We start from the raw sequence: 19159 nt of genomic DNA, 5'->3' as shown, positions 1-19159 counted from the left end.
TTCTGTCTCCCCTCCTTCCCGCTGCGTGTCGGGCAGCGCTTTCACGGACCCACTCGGGGCGAATCCCGCGTCCCCGAGCGTTGGTGCTGGCTCAGCACCCGTCGCAACCTATTTGTGGCTCCTTTCCGCCTCCCCCTTTCCACGTTTCATTGCTAGGAAACACCGAGAATCTCACTTTCCCTAACACAACGGCATCAGCGGAAGATCTCGGGCTGGTCCCACCACGAGTAATTTTTGCACCGTCTGCAGCCTCTCCCTTCTTGCCAGCCTTTGTGCCCGTTTTGAGGAGCCCCTGTCCCCCGAAGCCCCTCCTCGTGCCCCGTGCCTGGCCGCTCACCCAAACGAGGGCTTTCCCTCTTCCCCACAGCAGCTCCCTTCAGAAAACAACACAGCAGCACCCAACCAGCCCAGCCCTGCTCCAGCCCCGCAAGCGAGCCCTCCTGAAAGCTGTCCAACTTCTGCCTCCAGCTCTCGGTGCCGCTCTTCGGCAGGTAGCATTTCCCCCGTGAGTACTTACACGCAGTCACCAGGTCATCTTCCAACTCCTGCTGCTCCTAAATGAGACAAGGTGCAAGATGCCGGAGCCCTGCTTAAGCTCTTTCTCCATGCTTGAGCAGCAGGTATTTAGCACAGCCAAGTCCTAGAACCCAAGCAGACGCGCCTAGAACAAGGAAGCGCAGGGCATGCTCACCTCGCCACCAGTGGCTGCAGGAGGCAGGCCATGGGCCACCCTGAGACCAGCCCTGGCGGGTCTCGTGTCCTCACGAGGGCCCTGTGAGCAAGTCCGGAGCCCGTTCCCCGGCCAAAGCTGTGATACACACAGGCGGGATTTGGAGGGCAGAAAAGCACCTCGCAGAGGGAGATTTCTGACAGTGGATGGATTTCTATCAAGCCAAGGTAGGGCAGGGCGAGACCCATCCCCGAAAGACAAGTGGGTGAGTCTTTCAAGACAGGTGTTAACCAGGAAGATGATTAACCCATAGAACAGCTTCTCTACCACCAGTGCAGGTTCTCCAAGCCCAGGCATCTCCTTCCTGAATGCAGCCCCATGAGTTCAGCATGGGTCCAACGAGATGGCCCTGCAGCTCCCAGGGGCTTCAGCTGCCTCTGGCCTGCAGCAGCGGCAATGCGAGAGGACAAGGGTACAGCCCTCGCGCAGGACAGGCAAAACTCTGCCCACACCTGACACCCTTTCTTCTGAGGGGGCAGGGCCCAGCTTGTGTCCCTGCTGTTACGTGGGGCACACGGAGCTCCCGTCGCAGCAGACTCCAGCCCTAGAGGACATCCAGCAGAGCTAGCAGGAACAGTGGCTTGGTTTGCCCCAGCAGTCTTCCCACACCCAGGGCTGAAACACACTGCTGTCCCAAAATGCACGGGATAATGCGGAGCGGAGCCAGGAGACTGGCAGAGCTCAGAGGCGCCGTGCAGATGCAGCTGCCCTAGCCCAAGGGCAAAAAATCAGCAGGCATGAACCCTTCCCTGGCTCCAGCAGTCCCACTGCTACCCCAGCCTGTTGCATCCTGATGGGAAGAGAGATGGGCAGCTCCAGGCATGCATCCGCTCTGACGCAGCACTAACAGCACCAGGGGATTAATCCTTCTCCTACAAAGGTGTACTGGCAGCACAGCAGGATGAGGGCCTTCTGCTGGATACAGCAGACTGCAGAAGCATTGGCTCCACGCTCTCTGCAGAGCGGAGGCAGCAGGACCTTGTTCTTCCCTTCCCCCAAGCAGCAGATGAGCTGCAGGCCCAGCTGTCCACAGCCGGCTTCTCCACACTGTATTCCCCACAGCCAGGGAGAGGGGAGCAGAGCCAGCACAAAGCATCCCCACCCCTGGGACCTCTGCCAAGGGCCCCCTGGGACAGAGGGGCACTGCAGACTGGAGAGCCCCAGCACCCAGCAGCACCCAACCAACAGTCACACAAGGGAGCTGCTGGCTGGAGGACAGCCTTCAGAGGGGCAAAAGCTTTGCTCCTTTGCCCTTCTGGTGCTGCCCAGCTGCCCAGTGGGGCTACGGACACAGTGTACACTCCCTCTGCATTAGGCTACCTGGATGGGAGCTGAAAGGCCCAAACCAGCTTGCGCCTGTGCCTCCAGCACGCCTCGCATGGGGCAGCGCCAGCGCTGGAAGGAGCCTGGCAGAGGCAGCGCTGAGCTGCCTGCTGCCTGCTCCAGCAGCCTCCTACCTGCTCCAGGCTGCAAAGTAGAGCTCCAGTGTTCCCACAGCCCCAAGAGGGCAGCCTCTTGCAGGCTGAGCAGGCAGCAGGGTTAACCCCACACAGGGAGGGCACCACCAGGCTCCTGGGGCAGGACAGGGACTTTGCCAGAGGCACAGAGGGGAATCTCCAAGCAAGGGGTCAGCCCAAATCAGCACTTGCTCTCTGCAAGCCTCCCCAGCATGCGCAGGACAGAGGAAGAGCTCCATCCTTGGACGAGAACCATATTTATTTCACGGACACAGAATTGCACTGGTGGTCGATTTTACACACACCGGGAACACGCAGCAGCAGCAGGGCCCCACGGGCTGGCCCAGGCCACTGGGGGCAGAATTCACACAAATTTGTTTCTTCTGAGGGGCCGACTGATCGGCAGGATGGGGCTCTACACAGCCGCACTCCCGCCGCCGGGCAGCTCCCGCCCCAATCAAGGCTAGAAACATTAAATAAGTATATACAGCACCTCTTGGGGCAGGCTGGAACAGGCTGGGTGCGACAGGGCTCAGTTGCCCATTTTTACTTTAGATGTCTAGAAAGAAAGAAGAGAGGTTAGGCCGTGCCCTGCAAACCCCAGCCCAGCACCCCAGTCCCACCCAAGCACCCCGGGACAGTCCAGAAGCTGCAGACAGCTTATCAGCCCCACCGATAAGACATGAGCATCACACAGGTTGCACCCAAGGTGACACCGTCTGTGACAATTGCTCAGAGGGGCCATCAAAAGAGTTCACACTGCTGCAAATAGGCACGGTACGCTGTGGGGAGAGCTGTGCCACCCCAAACCTTGCGAGCAGCCTCCCCATACCAATGCAGAGGATTGTGCTGGAGCCCAGGTGTGTCTCCCTGGAGCTGAAGAGCACCCAGGGTGACAGGCATCTGGTGCTCACATAAGCCTGGTAGCCCCAGGAGGAAGGTACCTGCAGGATAGCAACGATGACCCCAAACAGCCCTATGGCACTGCCAAAGATCTCCACAATCAGGATCTTGACAAAGAGGCTGGCGTTCTGGGCATCAGCCAAGGCAGCCCCGCTGCCCACGATGCCCACACAGACCCCACAGAAGAGATTGCATAACCCCACGGTCAGGCCAGCCCCAAACATGGAAAAACCTGTGAGAGAGGAAAAGTGCAAGAGCAGGGGGTAAACCCCTTCTACCTGCACCCCAGGCATGCTGCAGCAGCTCTGCCTGGAGGTGACAGAAGACCCAGAGCTGCCAAGCACCAGCAGCATCCTCCTGTCTGGGGAGCAGGACCACTCCAAGGTGCGCCCCAGCTCCCGCAGCGCCAGGCCAGCAGAGGTGACAGCAATCTGCTGCCGCCTGAGGGAGGAGCAGTGCTGCTGCTGGGCAGCACAGCACAGCTGGGTGCAGGAGGGCCTCGAGAAGGTTAACTAAAAAGCTGCTTTTTGGCAGAAGAGTCACATGGCCTTCAGACACCTGCAGCAGGCCACTGCCGGTCAGAAGGCGGAGGTCACAGTGTGGCAATGCTCACACCGACTGGCACCAGGGACCGAGCAGTCCTTACCTGCGTGGTAGTTCCTGGCTCCAATCGCCTCTGGAGTGACTGCAGAGAAAGGCTGGGAGAAGGAAAGCACAGGGCCTGGGTTAGTGGCAAGTCCCTGGTTTCTGGGACAGGTACCTGTCCCTGATACGGCAGCCACATTTTGGCCAGAACTGGTCCCTGACTCCATGTCCCTGGGTGGCTTCATGACACCTGTCTTGTGCATGCTCCCCCAACCCACTCTTCAGCGTGGACAGGGGCCACCACACAGACCATCACCCCAGGGACTCTCAGGGGCACAACAGTGTCCAAAGTCCCCACAGGGCCACCGCTCATAACACTGGCCCATGCCCAGCTGCCCATCCCCACCGTGGCCCTGAGGGCGGCGCGGGGCTGGCAGGGCAGCCCAGGTCCTCCCATACCTCAGCCATGTTACTGATGACGATTGCCATGATGATCCCGTAAATGGCCACAGCCTCGCAGAAAATGATGCTGTGGGAGAAAAGCAAAGTCTGAGCACAGTGTCCCAGGCTCTGCCCCACCCCAAGCAGCCCCCGCCACTTCATGCCCAGCCAGCCAGCCAGCCAGCAGCCACCCACAGCCACATTTGACCCTGTCCCACTGCTGCCAAGGGTGGAAAGGCAGTCCAGCCTACCCACTGTTTTCCTCTCAAACAAGGGGGAGCTGCCAAACATGAAAGCTGGGTGCTGGTCATGCTGTGCCACCTAAGTAAGCTGTGATGGCCCTGTGGGAAGCAGGCCCAGGGAGCCCTGCCCTCCACCAGCCCCCTTCTGCTCCTTCAGGGAAGGGCTGTGCAAGGTCTGGCCAGGGGAACCCTCGCCTGGGTCAGGAAGTGTGATCTCAGGGTGTTTGTTTTGAGCACACTGGGCTCATTCACTGCATGATATCACACAATGACTCTTCAAAGCAGCGCTCTGGCTCCTTTAGGGCTCTTTGTTTTGAAAGCAAAGAGCATCAGCAGGTCAGTGAGGAACGGTCTGCCAGCAGCACCCAGCTAGAGGCAAGACAGGAGCCTCTGCACTGGGCTGGGACCTGCCCCACTCAGGCGCAGCATGAGCACTAACCCCAGGTCTGTGCTTACCTGACCAGGTTCTTGGTTTTGATCCGAGGGGCTTTGACTCCACCACCGATGATGCTGGAGCCTGTGATGTAAATCCCCCTGTGGCAGACAAGGGTGGTTGGTGGAGGGTCTGGCACTCGCAGAAGGATTCAATAGGGAAACCAGGATCTTCCAGCTGAGCAAAGAATTGGGCATGCAGCTGGGGGACACTGCAGACTTAGCCTGTCCACCCCCAGGGTACAAGTGGTCCCAGGCTCCACCACCTACACCAACAGAACTGCTGGGGCACAAGAGCCACCACTGCACGGCCTGGACTCAGGGGTACAGCTTCTAGAGAGCCAGGGACATCCCTGTCTCTCCACTGCCACTGCAGGCTGCAAGGTGGTCTGCCTAGACCCCCCCGGAGTCCAGCAACCTGGCCTCACTGCTGTGGTGACCCACAGAGCTCCACACCCCTTCACGGACACACTGTTCTGCCCCTGCCCTCCTGTGGGGAAACCACAGTGTGTACACAGCTACCGAGGTGGGACAGCAGGAACCCGCTGAAGAGCCAGCCCCACTCACCAGGCAGCTCCCACCACGGATAGGGAGATGGCCAGGCCAATGCCCAGGTTGGACCACATGAAGGGTGAGGTCTCCGTCAGGAACCTGGAGAGGAAGTGCCCCGAATTAGCACACAGACTGAACCCCCCTAGTCATGGGGCACAGCCCCAAAACAGGTACCCCCCTACCCGATCATGCAGCCCAAGATGGGTTGGGCATTGCCAGACAGTGGGACACCAGAGCCTCTCTCTGCCAGCCAGCAACCCAGGACCCTCACCCGCATGGACCAAGACCTTCCTCCCAAACCCTCACTGTGAAGGTGAAGCCTGGGCTGGGAGAGGGGGTGGGAAGGGCAGTGATGGCTGCACCAGGACCCTGTATGGAACCAGCCACACGGGCTGCATCTATCCCACCTCATGGGAGCAGAGGCCCTGCTCACTGTAGCTCTTGCTGCTCTACGATGCAGGGACTACTGCCCATCGCTCAAAAGCGAGTGCTATTCCCTGCAGGCACTACTAACACTGCCCACCTCCTCACACAGTCCTGAGGATGCCGGTATTTACAGGGAACTCACCAGGCCACATCAAAGCGGAAGCCCAGGTCAAATATTGTGTAGCAGATCCCTGGAAAGCAAGAGTGACATGGGAACCTTCAGACAGGCACCAGCTACCAGCCCAGCGTTGCCATTTCCTCCCCTACCTGCGAAGCCCTGGGTCAGAGGCCCCAGGGCACAGCACAGTACGTAGGAGGGTTACTGGGAGTACTGGCTCAGGCATGTAGAGCTGTGGGGCAGGGTGCCCCCCGCAAAGTCCCCTCCCAGTGATCCCAACACTCCCACATCATCGCAGGACAGACAGCCCAGACTTGTGATATTCCCAGACCCCATCTCAGTCTTTGCCTAGAAGAGGATTATGGTGGTTGTTGCACCCATTTTCTGTTCCCTAACCCTGCTGAGCACGCACAGGCCATACTGGGCTACAGGGGCTCAAGGGCAACCCACAGCCCTGTGTCCCAGCACCACCTCCATCCACAACACCCAATGGTTCACCTCCACTGGAGAGCCACGGCATCGGATGACCATCTGTGAGGTCTTCTCTCTCACAGGGGAGGTGAGAGGAGCAATGCTGTGTGCCCTGACTGACCATCACATGCTGCTCCGTCACCATCTCACCAGGGTCTGTGCGGCTCACCAGGAGCCCATCAACACCAGAAGCTGCAGCTGCCCCCCAGCACTCCCCTCTCCAAGGCTGTGGACGTTCCAAGATGTGCCTGCTGTCCTCAGCGTTTCTCCCAGAGTTAGTTATTTCCAGAGAAATCTGTACTCCAACACAGGCAGGAGACACCAAAGCGCAGCCCTGAGAAACCCAGAAAAGCCCTTCCTTTCTAGGGAGGGATTACAAGGACAGCTCGCCCTGCTGTACCCTGAGTGCTCCTCTCTCTTGTTGAATCACAGCTGGGAGTCACAGCCAGCAGCCCTGTGCAGCCCAAGCACACGCAGAGGTGCTCGCACTGAAATCCAGCCTTGCTCTGAGCTTGTGAGCAGGAAACATGGCTGCAGACCAGAAGAGACACTTGCTCTTTGCATGCCTCACGGTGTGCAGCTGGAAAAGAGAGGATGACCTGGCCCTAAGGAAGAGATAAGCACAGGCAGTGTGGCACTGTCTGTTTCACACCAGATAAAGAGGGGGAAGGGACAGGCTCTACTGACTGGAGCCACTGGCTGTGTGACACGGACCCACTGTACGGCTGGGAAAAAGTTGAAAGTGGAGGCTTCTGAAATACTTAAAAGCAGCAAAGAGGTCACTGCACACATACCGCTGCTCCCTTCTCCCCAGAGTCACAGCCTGGAGGCAGAGGGTGATGGCAAGCCAGCAATGTGCCCGGCAGCAATACAGGGGCACGACTGCGTGCCCCAGGTCGCAGGAGGACTTATCCTACGGGAGGGCCTCAGTGCTGCAGCGTAGGGAGACCCGCCAGCCTCACAGCAGAGATGTCCCTGTTGTCCCTATGGGATAAAAGCCTCCGCGTGCAACTCGGGGCTCAGCACCCTGTGTACCGGGAGAACATACAAGCACTGCCAGGCAAGCCAGCCCTGAAATGGGAAGTGGTAATGCTGGTCACTCCTCCCACCCGCAGAATCGAGGTGCCCTGCTTCCCTGCAGAAACACACGCAAATGAAGAACGGTGCCGCCACAGCTAGGGAGCACAGAGGGAGGCCACATCCCAGCCCACACGCCTGGCAACCTTCAGGGATGATCTCTGTGGTGCTGGGCCTGGCTGGTCTGTGACTTGTGTTTTGGCTTTGCTGCTTGGCTGGCAGAGCAGAAACTGAACCCAGCCAGCCTCAGCTGCCCCCACTCCCCAGGAGTGGTAAGGAAGAGCTACAACCAGCTCAGGGCAGATCCTCAGGGCACCTTCCATCTCTTCAAGAGCAGGTGTAGCCTTGGATTCATATACAAAAGAAACAGGGCAAAGGACGCTTTCCTGTGAGCTCTGGCTCCCAGCCCTGCAGCCAGAAGGACAGAAAAGAGTCTTCTCTTGCTTCTGGCAAGAAGACTGGAGCACCAAAGCAGGGCTCAGGACAAGGAGGGAAAGCACAAAGAGGCACCACCGCAACATTGCGCAGAGCGAGACCGTTTCCTGCTCATGCCTTCCCCAAAAAAGGGATTGCAACAGGGAGGGGAAGTTAAGGGCATCTGGGCTCAGTTTGTCGAGATTTTCCGACAGTCTCAAGTTTGCAGCATGCATCTGTGCTGGCGTGAGCCACATGATTCAGAAAGCCCAGTAAGGCAGCCCTGTGCCTGGCACTGGGTTCATCAGGCTCTGGAAACACGAGGGAGTGAGACACCCTTCGCTTCTGACTCCGTCTCTCCCCTCACCCAAACGCTGAGGTGAGGTGACACAAGGTCTCCCTACCCTCTGCCTGGCTCGCGGTCACTTCACTCTGTGCTGAAAGAGGAAATAACCAGCAGCTCCAGCACAAAATCTTCCCACTACTCCTTGGGCATTAAATCCATCCTCAGCGCTGCTGAACGCAATGCCATCAGCAGCAGAGCCTGGGCTGCAACACAACCATGCACCAGCTCTGCAATCATCCGGACCAACTTCCACGTTTCCTTATGCTGCCACAGCTTGGCAAAGCAGGAGGGCGATCTCCTCCATCCAGGAGACATCAACTGTCACCGCCTGAAAAACCGGGCGCCTGCCTTCACCTCCCCTGATCCGCCAAATCCAAACACAACCCTCGACTGGCACCAGCACCTTTCCGCTCTCACACACACAGACAAGCAAATCAACTCCTCAAGCCGGACAGGCTCCGAGCGCTGAAAGCTGCGCGTCCAACGGCAGCTGACTGTTACACAGCGCTGCTGGGGCTCCAAACCCTCCGAGGGAGCAGCTCAAAGCACCGGGGGGGGTGACATCGAGGATGAGGAGCCCCACAGCAGCGCTCCGGGTGCCATGGCAGGCCACGGGCCAGCCCTCCTGCTTCTGCCCGCGAGCAGCTCAGCGCACCGGGGGACCCCGTTGCACCCCCTCGAACCCCCGCCTTCCTTTTCCACGCCACAGCAACCCCCGCCCCCCCCGCCAGCCCTCCTCCGGCAAGGGAGCAGCCAGCACGGACGCAAGCCCGAACGCCGGTCTCCCCCTCACGCCCACCGCCCCCTCTGCCCGGCCCCGTGACCCCCAGCCCCTCCGCCCCCAGTCCCGGTCCCGGTGCTGACCGACGCCCAGCAGCGTGGTCCAGAAGGCGAGGCCGAGCCCCGAGTAGAGCAACGCGAGCCCCGTCATGGCGGCAGCGGCGCGGGACGGAGCGGAGCGAGCGGACCGGCCGGGGGGAGCGAGTCACCTGACCCGCGCGGGACACGTGAGCGGAACCGCAGCGCCCGAGCGGAAAGAGCGTAACCGCTTCCACCGCCCCCGCTCATTGGCTGGCCGGCCTGACAGCCGCCAGAGAACTACATAGACCGTAATGCACCGCGACGAGCGCTTCTTGCCATTGGCTGCCCTTCCCCGCTCCGCCCTGCCGTGAAGCGCGATAGGCCCCGCTCTATCAGGGGCGGGATTTCCGAGAACGGGAGGGGGCGGTGCCGAACTCTCATTGGCCGGCTCCGCGCCCCAGCCCGGAAGCGGGCGCAGGGGTACCGCGTGGCGGGTCTGACCTCCGACCCCGCGGCGCCATGGCAACGGCCTTCAGCAGCGACGGGGAGGCCGCGCTGCGGCGGGAGCTGGGCCCGGCGGCGGCGGCGGCGGCGGCGGCGCCGCGGGGGGACCTCGACGGTTTCTACGAGATGGGCCGCGCCGCCGCCTTCGTGCGGGGCGGCGGGTTCCGCAAGGTGAGCGGGGCCGGGGGTGGAGCTGGGCCGGGGGCTGCGGGCCGCCCCTCCCCGCGGCCTCACCGCCTGCCTCCCCTGGTCACCCCCCAGGTCGCCCTCCAGTTCCCCGACGAGCTCCTGGCGGACGCGGCGGCGGTGGCGGCCCGGATGGAGGTGGCGACGGGCGCCGAGATGTACGTCCTGGGAGACACCACGTACGGCAGGTCGGTGTGGGGCCGCGGGGGGTGTCCCGGGGCTCCTCCGCGGGCAGGAACGGGGGCGGAACGGCCCTGGCAGGGCCGAGGGCCGGAGCTGCCCGGGCTGGGGCCGGCGGTGCCAGGGAGGAGGAAGAGCTGCGGGGCGCAGAGCCCGTCTGACAGCGGGTCCTCCCCGCAGCTGCTGTGTGGACGAAGTGGCCGCCGAGCACGCGGGTGCCGAGGCGGTGCTGCACTACGGCCCGGCCTGCCTCAGCCCCTGCGGAAAGCTACCGGTGCTGCACATCTTCGGGCAGCAGCCCCTGGACATCGGGCGTTGCGCAGAGGCCTTCCGGGAGCTCTACCCCGACCGGCAGAGCCGTGTGGTGGTGCTGAACGATGTGGTCTATGGCCATGCGATGGGTGAGTGCTCTGGGGCAGGGAGGGGGTCTCTGGCAGTGCTCAGAGCTCTGCAGAGCTGCCAGGGGGACAGGCAGCAGCAGGCAGTCAGTCCCCAGCCTTGATTTCTGTCCTTTCCTCTCTCCTGATCTGCTGTCCCGCCTTCTGCGGGACAGGCCTGTGGCCATGTTTCGTTCTCACTCCTCTTTCCCTTCAGGTGAGCTGGAGCAGCAGTTGTGCCCTGAGTACCCTAATATCGTCTTCTCCAGGGTGGTGTGTGAGGACCCTCCTGGCCCCGCGCTACCTGGGGAGGTGCGGCAGTTTGGTCGCCAGTTCCTGGTGGAGGCACCAGGAGGGTTGCAGGACTGCTCCATGTTCTACGTGGGAGCCGAGGGCCTAGCCCTCACCAGCTTCATGCTGACCTGGAACCGCTGTCCCTTCAGCTCCTTTGACCCTGCCACCGGCTGCAGCCGCCACGAGACCCTCAATGTCAACCGGGCCCTGATGCGACGCCTCTACCTGGTGGAGCGGGCCCGGGATGCCCGTGTGGTGGGCATCCTGGTGGGCACCCTCGGCGTGGTGGGCTACCTGGCTGTGCTGCAGCACCTCCGGGAGCTTCTGCATCGGGCCGGCAAGCGCAGCTACACGCTGGCTGTGGGGAAGCCGAACCCCGCCAAGCTGGCCAACTTCCTGGAGGTGGATGTCTTTGTCCTGGTAGCCTGTGCTCAGAACTCCCTGCTGGACTCCAGTGACTTCTACCGGCCCGTTGTGACCCCATATGAGCTGGAGCTGGCCTGTAACCCAGCCCGCGAATGGACAGGGAACTACCTCACTGATTTCCGAGACCTGCTGCCAGGTAACAGCTGGAAACCAGCTGCCCAACACCCTCCCGGGGTGTGTCCTGCCCTTCTCCCCTGCCTGGAGGCTGTGGTTGCCCCAGCTCTGCACCGGCTGGGGGATAGACGCGAGCACCAGGCTAACGTGACCATTTCCTGACAGGTGCCTGCGCACACGTTGAGCTCCCACCAGCCATCCCAGCAGCGGAGGCTGTTCCCGACATCTCACTGATCACAGGGGAGCTGCGTACCACTCAGCTCTGTGATCCTCCGGCTTCCCAGCTGCCCACCAGCACCACCCTGGCCTGCAGGGACCAGACGTGGGCCCTTGCGGAAATCAGCCCTGCTGGTTCGTGATTCATTTTCATGGTGGGGCTGAGCCCCGGTGCAGGGGCAGTGCCGTCTCCCTGCTCCTGGTAACAATTCCCTTTCTCTCTCCTTCCAGCCTCCTTCCTGGAGTCTCGCAGCTGGCGGGGCCTGGAGCAGCAGCTGGGGCAGACACCGGTCTCCAAGGCTGTGCAGGGCCGACGAGGGATTGCCATTGCCTATGAGGATGAGGGGCGTGAGCAACCCTGATTCGGCAGCAGCGTTGGCACCCAGCCAGGAGCAGGGCTGTGTGGGGGCCCAGGCATTGCCTGCCCCCGAGTGGACCCGTGAGGGTCTCACAAGGGTCCGGACCTGCCACCTGCTGGCCCCACACTGGATGCGGCCTTGGACCAGTAGTGCCGCGCTGGGAGAGCAGGAGTTGGGTGTGTGTTCGGGGATGCCCGTGGCACCCTGGAGTTCACGGCTGGGGCAGCAGCCAGGCCAGGAGAGGTACTTGGCCCAGACCCAGCCTCCAAGGGCTCCCCAGTCCAGGGCAGCTTTGGCCCTACATGGAAAGGTCACAGCTTCACAGGAGCTGACAGCACCAGGACTCGAGGCTTTTGTGGGCTACTGCTGCTAACTAAAGTTGAATTGAAAAGGACTTGTAAGTGAAGTGTTTTCTAGCATAAAAAACGGACTGAGGAGTGCAGACAGGGGTGATACCAAGTGTCCCAGAGTGAAGACACAGATCACGGTGCCCACTTGGGGAGTGCAGCCCTGTGCGTCAGCTAAAACCAGCCCTAGAGAACAGAAAACCAGAACTGGGACCCCCAGAAATGAAAGCATGTTCGCAGGCTGGGCTGGGGAACTAAGGCAAAGGGGAGAGGGCTCCGAGCATGAGCAAGCCCCGTGCCTGCTCTGATGAACACAAGTGGGGTGCACACATCCTGTGCTGCAGGGTGGACCCTGCTTTTGGCAGGTATGGAGTCTGGCCCCTCTCGTGTAGGGCAGGACCGTTTCTGCTCCATGCCAGGCAGGAGAGCATGGTGAGCGGGGGGGTGACTGGTTTTTGCCATCCCTCCTGAAGCAGGGGGGACAGGAGTTCTTTGAAGCATCCCAACCGTGATTTAACACCCTCTGCCAGGCTCTTCCCCAGAGGCAAGGGGTAGACAGAGTCCAGGCACCGCAATAATGACAGCCACAACATAGAAATATTCTTAATATAATTAGGTGCAGGGCCTCCCCCCCCTCCCAACCACACACATACAAATGAGCAGGGGGTGAGGCCCCCCTGCCCAGCCAGCCACTGCTGCAGGCACAGGGGCAGCCTCCCTGCCACAGGGCACGGGCACCCACGGGGAAGTGCCAAAGAAGGGCTGGTAGCCCAGGCGCAGGGCAGCCCATGCTGGGTTAGTCCTGCCCAGGCTTCCCCCCGTCCCCGTCGCCGCCTCCTGCAGCCGGCACTCCTGTCCCCTGCGAGGGGGGAGCATGCTGGGGGAAACAAAGATGCTGACACCAAGATGCGGCCACCAAATCTAGCTGAGGAGCGTCCCGAGTGGGTTAATTCTAGGTGGAGGGTTATTCTATGAGCCGTACTGCAGCAGGGGGGGGAGGAGGGGGGGGACTTCCTTGCGGGGAAGAGCTGGTCTGGGCAAATTGTCCGCGGTCCTGGCCAGGTGCTCAGTAGTCTGCTGTGTACTCTGTGCCATGCAGCCCTCGGCACAGCAAGGTGAACTCCTTCACCATCTCCTTCACTCGCCGCTTGTTCACACGCTCTCTGCTAAGACAGAGGGAGGGGACAAACATGAATCGGGAGGGACACGCCAGGCCATGCAGGAGCAGGGGTCATTCCCACCGCAGGTGGGGCACAGCCACCACATGGAGGGCTGCACGAACCTGAGGATCTGCTGGCTGAAGGTCTCCTTCTGCTCAGGGCTGACACGGGCCGAGGGGAAGCCATCCTGCTGCATGGCCTCCTTGATCCAGACACTCAGGTAGCTGAAGCAGTGTTTGTTCAAGGCAAAGAGGATTTCTGCGAAGTGATCCATGAGGCTGCGGGAAGCCTGGCCACCAATGCCCTGTCACAGAGCAGACAGACCCTACTGAGCCCTGGCATCACCCTGCCTGTACCCACCCACGCTGCCTGGCTCTCTGCCCCCGGGTCCACAGGGGTGCTGCTCAGGAATAGAGCCCAAAGCTGCCCGGGCAGCCCAGGGTCCCGGCGTCTCTCACCTCCAGCACTGCCTGCAGCAGCACTTTCCCGTTCTCATGCACGACCTGTCCCACCGGGGCGATCTCTCCGCAGCGGGGCAGCAGTTCTGTCTGCAACACAGAGTCCGGCCTGCTCAGTGCCAAAGCTGGCTCCAGGCTGCAGCACCTTTGCCCAACCTGCAGCCCCACTCCTTCCCTCCCAGCACTCAGGGGACTGCACAATGCTACAATACTCACAAAAAAGCCACAGGATGCTTTAACAGTTGGGGCCTCGGGGAACTTGAGTGAAAGGACACCTGCAGGTAGATATTGCTCAGGTTAGCAGCCAGAAACACCGCACGCCATCCCAAATCAGCCCCGTGCTTCCCCAGCTCTTGGCTGGTCTGTGCCCGGCTCTGCAGGAGAAGCAGGCTGGCTTCTCCACAGAGCGATTTAGAGTGCGTGCCCATGCCCGTGGTACTCACCACACTGAAACACAGCTTTGACATCCAGGTTGCTACACAGGAAGAGGTCCGGCTTCCTTTTCAGAGCCTGCAAGGCACACAGACAGGCAGCATAAACCCAGCGCTGCAGAGGCAGCCAGGAAGCCTCCGAGGAACCCAGTGCCCCAGACAGCCTCTGCCTGGACACACACTTACCTGGGAACACTCATGGTAAACAGCAGATTCACACAGTACAGCAGGAAACCATCACTTTCCCCCCCCAAGAAAATGTCAATCAAACAGCCAGGCAGTTTGCTTTGCTCAGGGACCGCCAGCCCCAGGACCTGAGGATAGATGCCACAGTGGTGTACACACAAATGCTTCAGACACAGAGACAGGACAGAAGCCGCCTGTCCCAACAGAGCAGGACAGGCAGCGGCAGCACTCCCGGGACAAGGGCAGCCATGCAGGGCCCAGCAGAGACCAGCCACCTCTGTGCTTTGCTCCTCTCCTCTTGAAGATGCTGGCATCCCTGGGGTCACAGCAACCGGTTCGAGCAGTAACCCCACACTGGACCAGCGGCTCACTCTGCTTGGGCTCCGGGGCACAGATGACAACGAGATGCCAACATTGCTTGGCAGTTCCTGAGCCAAACCTGAGATCAGAAAAGCTTTGGGGTTTTTTTTCTGCCACACAGTGATCCCACCGGCCTCTGTGGGGGTCAAGCGCTGCTGCTGGGGACGCCCTGAGCTGTGGCACCTCATGCAGTGGCTTGGTCCCCCCTGGGCTGGCACTGGGCAGTTACTGGATGGAAATGTTTCACCCTGCACCTTCCACTCCATGGGAAGAGTTTCTGCCTTGCCACAGCGAGCCCTACTACATAAGGCAGTCACATCTGTGCCCTGCCCACCATGCCACCGTGCCCACTGCTGCGGACCAGCACTAGGGATGGCAGCCATGCTCCCTGTCCTGCTGTCACTGTGACACCAGGACAGCAGCCACAGCACTGGAGTGGCCCTGCTGTGTCTGGAGCTTGGAGAGCAGGATACCAGGCAGGCAGCCCTTGGGCTGAGCTGTGTGCAGGGCCAATGCCGCCCTCTGAGCCTGCTTGCTCCTGGGGATGAAAGCAGGGACAGCTTTCAGGCAGCAGCGCCCAGGATGCATGGCCATCTGCCCACAGCCATGGTCTCTACTTGGAGCAAAATGGACTTATTTCCCACCCCTTCTTCTCCAGGGAAAGCCCACAGCCATCTGCCCAGTGCAGAGAACATATGCTGGAGACCGAGAAGCTGAGGAGCAGGTTTCAGGGTTACCCCATTTCCTTTCTGACCTTTTGTATCACACGCTGCAAGAGAGGACTTGGGTTTGGGCACCGAAGGCATCGCTGTACCGGGCAGATGGCACAGTTGCAGGGACCTGCTTCCCTGCTAGATACAAGTGGAGACCTTCACAGGCGTTATCAGGGGCCACGGTCTACCTGTGTGTGTATATACAGACTGTGTGCACCATCCCTCCTGACACGCTAGCACCAACATCAGGCAGCTAACTAGTGCCTGGGCAATGGTTTAGAAACACATCCGCTCATCATGCCTGCTGCTGTCAAGTCAGCCCCATACCAGACAAATGCTTGCAAGACATGTTGGAGTTTTAGCCATAGGAGACTAGCCCCGCTGGGGCTCTGGTGCGGGCTCCACAGCAGTGACCACGAGCCTCTCCCCCAGCACCATGCTGCTTGAGGGCAGCTGGCTCCCGTGATACCACCTAGCTGCAGGTTTCTCTACCCTGCCCATCCAAGGGGCTGGTTTTAACCTGAGTCCAGCACACCGCAAGACTGTTCAGCTGGCACAAGAGTCTTCCAACATGCTCAGGTTGCCACCTACCTGCAGGGTGCTTCTCCCAGCCAAACCAGACCCGTGGCAGGCAGATGCCCCCAAGCTCTCCTGCAGACTTGCTGCAGCATCTGCTCCTCTCTCCAGTCAGTGCCACAGTGGAAAGCGTGCCAATATTGGAAAGGCTCCTTCCCATAGGACACCTCCGCCAAGGGAGCACAGAGCGCAACCCCAATCTGGGCACACGTGCACATGCCTAATGTAGACAGGTGCTTTTTACCCCCACGAGATGGGGCCCTGTGGAGCTTCTCCCATTAGCAAGCAGCACCAGGTAGGTCCGGCTGCTCTTTCCCAGCACCAAGTACCCTGCTTCAGCCCTGGGGCCTCTTACTGCCAGCCTGTCCTCCCCATCTTCTGTCAGAGCAGCTCTGCTCACATGTTCTGGGATGGGGACAGGTCTTTAAATGCTTTCAAATGTCCCACCCCATCCTCCACTGCAGTTAGGCATTGGCTTTCCGGCGAGGGTCGTCCTGCAGGCTGGCATGGAAAGGACGTCGGGTTCTTCTCCATGGCAGCTGGGAGACCCCCAGGCAGGTCTTCAGAGCAGGCTCTTCTTCTGTGCCCAGCTCTTCAGAGGCAGGCATGGAAGGGACACTGAACCCCACTTCTCCAGCAGACAGGGGACAGTGGGGGGGCTGCACGGCCAGTTCCTGTAGCTCCCCAGAACACACAGACCAAGCCCTTATGTCCGGCACCACCACCTCTTCCCAGACCACATTCCTGGCAGAGCAGAGCCTCCAGCTTTGGAAAGGGCACGTGAGCTTGGCCAGACACCAGAGCCAGGGAGGAGCAGTCAGCCCCTGCCTGACGGGGAGAGGGGATGCCGAGTCCATGTCCTCCACATGGCTCTGACTCTGGCTGGAGCAGGAATGGTGGAGAGCTCCAGGACTGCTGTGTGCAGCCTGGACCAGCCCAAGAAGGGAAGGAGGTGGGGGATGGCAGTGGCTGGGCCATCACAGGTCAGTCCTCCATCTTTTGCCTGGCAAGGCCCCGCTTGCTCAGTCTGCTCCTGGTCTCCTGGTCAGGGGAGGTCACTGCAGCGCTCCCAAGGTCCGTGCCAGCATGGAGCCCTGCCAGGATGGGTGGATGTCCCTGCAGCCACCAGCAGGGAGGCAGGCTGGAGAGCCCCCAAATCCTCCCTGCAACTGGGAGCACGCACACTAGCGATACCCACTGGCCAGGGAGCGGGCAAGAGCTCCCGAACACCAGAACCTCCTGCCTGGGTTTGCAGACAGAGACCCAGGTGCAAGCCCCAACCGCCGCGGCCGTGCGGTCCTGGGCACGGGTGCTCCGGCTGCGCGGGTGGCGCTGAGCCCCGCACCCCTTCAGGTGGGATGCTCACCTCGGCACAGCAGCAGCGATGCTCTGCGCTATTCCCAGCACACAATGAAGGTGGGAGGGGAGCGGCTGAGGACAGATCTCAATGCAAAGGGTGCCAGCACCGCTCTGTGCAGCCTTACAGCAGACTGGTTATTTTATACTTAGCTTTGAGTAGTAACAATAACTCCAGGGTCTCCGGCACCTGCAAGACATTTTGTTTAAGCCAGCATGCTCTTGTGATCAGCCAGCCATCATCAGGAGTGGATTGCCAATTAACATGGTGGCAAAATGGTCAGCCACACCAACTGGGCAGTCCCACAGGCTGCAACCAAGCCCAAATAAATATACTGCAAAGTCAAGTGAAATCCTGTCACACAGAGAGATGGCTCCCTGTGAGCTGGTGACAGAGGGCAGATGTGCAAATATCAGGAGGTAGGAGCTGCTTCTGAGTTATCAGAAGGTAGGAGAGCACTTGCTGGCAGAGAGAGAGGACAAAATCACTGCTGGCAAGGAGAAACCAGACACATTTGAAACAGGGAAGATATTTTCACCAAGGTCATCAACCACAGGAGCAGACGGTCAGGGAAGTGGGAAAGTCTCCACCTTGACACACTCTTGGGTCCAAACTCGCTGCTGCTCTGAATATGCATTCCTTCACCAAGGGCTCCACAGGCGGAGCAGGCTGGGATGAACACAGCCCCTGCCACATGAAAATCGGATCTGAAGGAACTGCAGTTCTGTCCGACTTTAATCCTTGGATCTACAAATACTCAACAGCATCACCGCAGAGCATGGTCCTCTGGAAGAGGACTGGCTGGACCCACCTCTGCCATCAGACAGCTCTTGAAGTCCTGAGAGCAATGAGTCAAGCAGGGATGGCAAGGCCATTTCTTGATGGATTTCAAAGCACCCCGCCAGATCATCAGTCTGGGAAGAGGGGCAGGCCAAGGAAGAGCAGGAAACAAGTCCTACACGTGAGGAGAGAACATGGGATCCTTTGGTCTCCATGGGGTTGCTGGAATAAAAAGCCTAGGAAAACATCAGGTCTTGAGTGGCTGCGAGTGGCAGCGGGCTGGCAAGTGCATCAGGCACCTCACAGTGATCCACGGTGGAGCAGCCATGGAGGTAGGAGCCTCTGAGCTGCTCCCGTAACAGGACCTCCAAAGGACGTAGACTGTCTGCAGACCGGCATGCCAGGGACCAGGCTGGCTGCCAGCACGCTGGCCCAGCATCGCCTGCAGATCCTGCCCATGAGGGCAGCATGTAACAGCTTCCCAGCAGCTGGGATGGGTGGCGTTTGCTCTGACAGCACAGCCCATCGAAGTGCAGCATGGATGCACTTTTCTCTCCAAGAGAGCACAAATGTGCCATGTTCAGACACAGAGAAGGGCCCCGAGCCAGAAAGAAACTCAGCACTTTCCAAAGAAACAACAAATAGCCTTGGAAGAGTCCCTCAGGGTCACCTAATCCCCTACCCTCCCCCAGCAGGATCACCTCTACCTGCCCTCCAGGAGCAACAGGCTTGTTGAGTCCTTTCAAGACCGCCAAGCAATAGCAGCTCCCTGAGTGACCTTCCAGTGCTTCCCTGCGCTCTGAGAAAGATCTCCTACTGCCTAACCTGGATCCTGTTCCATGATTTCCTTCCGTGACTGTTTGTCCCACTCTGACTGGGATATCACCTTTTACACACCCCAAGACTCATGCAGCTCCTCAGGCTCCCATCAGCCTTTCCTCCTCACCATGTGTACAAGGTGGTCATCTTCCCAGATGCTTTTCTCTATGCTCTCTGGTCTGTATCTACAGAAATGTTGTGCCCCAAACTGGGCACAGTGCTCAAGCAGAGGTCCCACCAGCACCGAGCAGCTGGGGAGGACATCTCCATGAACTTCACGCACAGACCCCATTCACCAATTCTCCCATCATGTTCAAAACC

At 60.1% G+C, this 19159-nt stretch overlaps 3 protein-coding genes across 5 annotated transcripts in view; 1 reads left to right on the top strand and 2 right to left on the bottom strand.

Moving 5' to 3' along the window:
* Positions 1–2428: 2428 nt before the first annotated feature.
* ATP6V0B (ATPase H+ transporting V0 subunit b) lies at positions 2429–9191 on the bottom strand. 2 transcript variants are annotated; one of them, XM_075039280.1, is made up of 8 exons: positions 9059–9191; positions 5911–5959; positions 5358–5441; positions 4815–4892; positions 4135–4204; positions 3737–3788; positions 3132–3322; positions 2429–2746 (listed from the first exon to the last, which is right to left on the bottom strand). In XM_075039280.1, the coding sequence occupies exons 1-8, from the start codon at positions 9123–9125 to the stop codon at positions 2720–2722; spliced, it is 618 nt and encodes a 205-aa protein (XP_074895381.1). In that variant the 5' UTR covers positions 9126–9191; the 3' UTR covers positions 2429–2719. The 2 variants fall into 2 exon arrangements, with proteins under 2 accessions (XP_074895381.1, XP_074895379.1); XM_075039278.1 differs by lacking the exon at positions 9059–9191 and adding an exon at positions 6385–8867.
* A 305-nt stretch (positions 9192–9496) lies between these two features.
* On the top strand, positions 9497–12045 carry DPH2 (diphthamide biosynthesis 2). The gene is made up of 6 exons (XM_075037586.1): positions 9497–9670; positions 9761–9873; positions 10046–10266; positions 10460–11098; positions 11242–11427; positions 11524–12045. The coding sequence occupies exons 1-6, from the start codon at positions 9515–9517 to the stop codon at positions 11652–11654; spliced, it is 1446 nt and encodes a 481-aa protein (XP_074893687.1). The 5' UTR covers positions 9497–9514; the 3' UTR covers positions 11655–12045.
* Positions 12046–12590: 545 nt separating this feature from the next.
* The window catches only part of IPO13 (importin 13), a 32624-nt gene continuing 26055 nt past the window's right edge, over positions 12591–19159 (bottom strand). The window contains exons 16-20 of one of the 2 annotated variants that reach the window (XM_075039276.1): positions 14060–14126; positions 13833–13891; positions 13617–13706; positions 13281–13462; positions 12591–13164 (exon numbers count right to left, since the gene is read on the bottom strand). In XM_075039276.1, the coding sequence (XP_074895377.1) occupies positions 13065–13164; positions 13281–13462; positions 13617–13706; positions 13833–13891; positions 14060–14126 (498 nt within the window). In that variant the 3' untranslated portion in view covers positions 12591–13064. The remainder of the gene's footprint in view (positions 13165–13280; positions 13463–13616; positions 13707–13832; positions 13892–14059; positions 14127–19159) is intronic. The other variant, XM_075039277.1, reaches the window with a different exon arrangement.

The sequence above is a fragment of the Buteo buteo genome, chromosome 10, assembly GCF_964188355.1.
Source record: "Buteo buteo chromosome 10, bButBut1.hap1.1, whole genome shotgun sequence".
Taxonomy (NCBI): Eukaryota; Metazoa; Chordata; class Aves; order Accipitriformes; family Accipitridae; genus Buteo; species Buteo buteo.
This window is presented reverse-complemented; position numbering and strand designations above follow the sequence as displayed.

What these genes read in the sequence shown, in the direction of transcription:
- ATP6V0B (XM_075039278.1), bottom strand. Translation starts at nt 6,502, where the DNA reads ATGGTGACGGAGCAGCATGTGATGGTCAGTCAGGGCACACAGCATTGC. An exon ending in TTCCGCTTTGATGTGGCCTG is followed by an intron (nt 5,442 to 5,910) that starts GTGAGTTCCCTG and finishes CTTCCTCTCCAG; the next exon opens with GTTCCTGACGGAGACCTCAC. An exon ending in AGCCAGGAACTACCACGCAG is followed by an intron (nt 3,323 to 3,736) that starts GTAAGGACTGCT and finishes CCTCTCTCACAG; the next exon opens with GTTTTTCCATGTTTGGGGCT.
- DPH2 (XM_075037586.1), top strand. Translation starts at nt 9,515, where the DNA reads ATGGCAACGGCCTTCAGCAGCGACGGGGAGGCCGCGCTGCGGCGGGAG. An exon ending in GGGGCGGCGGGTTCCGCAAG is followed by an intron (nt 9,671 to 9,760) that starts GTGAGCGGGGCC and finishes GTCACCCCCCAG; the next exon opens with GTCGCCCTCCAGTTCCCCGA. An exon ending in GGAGACACCACGTACGGCAG is followed by an intron (nt 9,874 to 10,045) that starts GTCGGTGTGGGG and finishes TCCTCCCCGCAG; the next exon opens with CTGCTGTGTGGACGAAGTGG.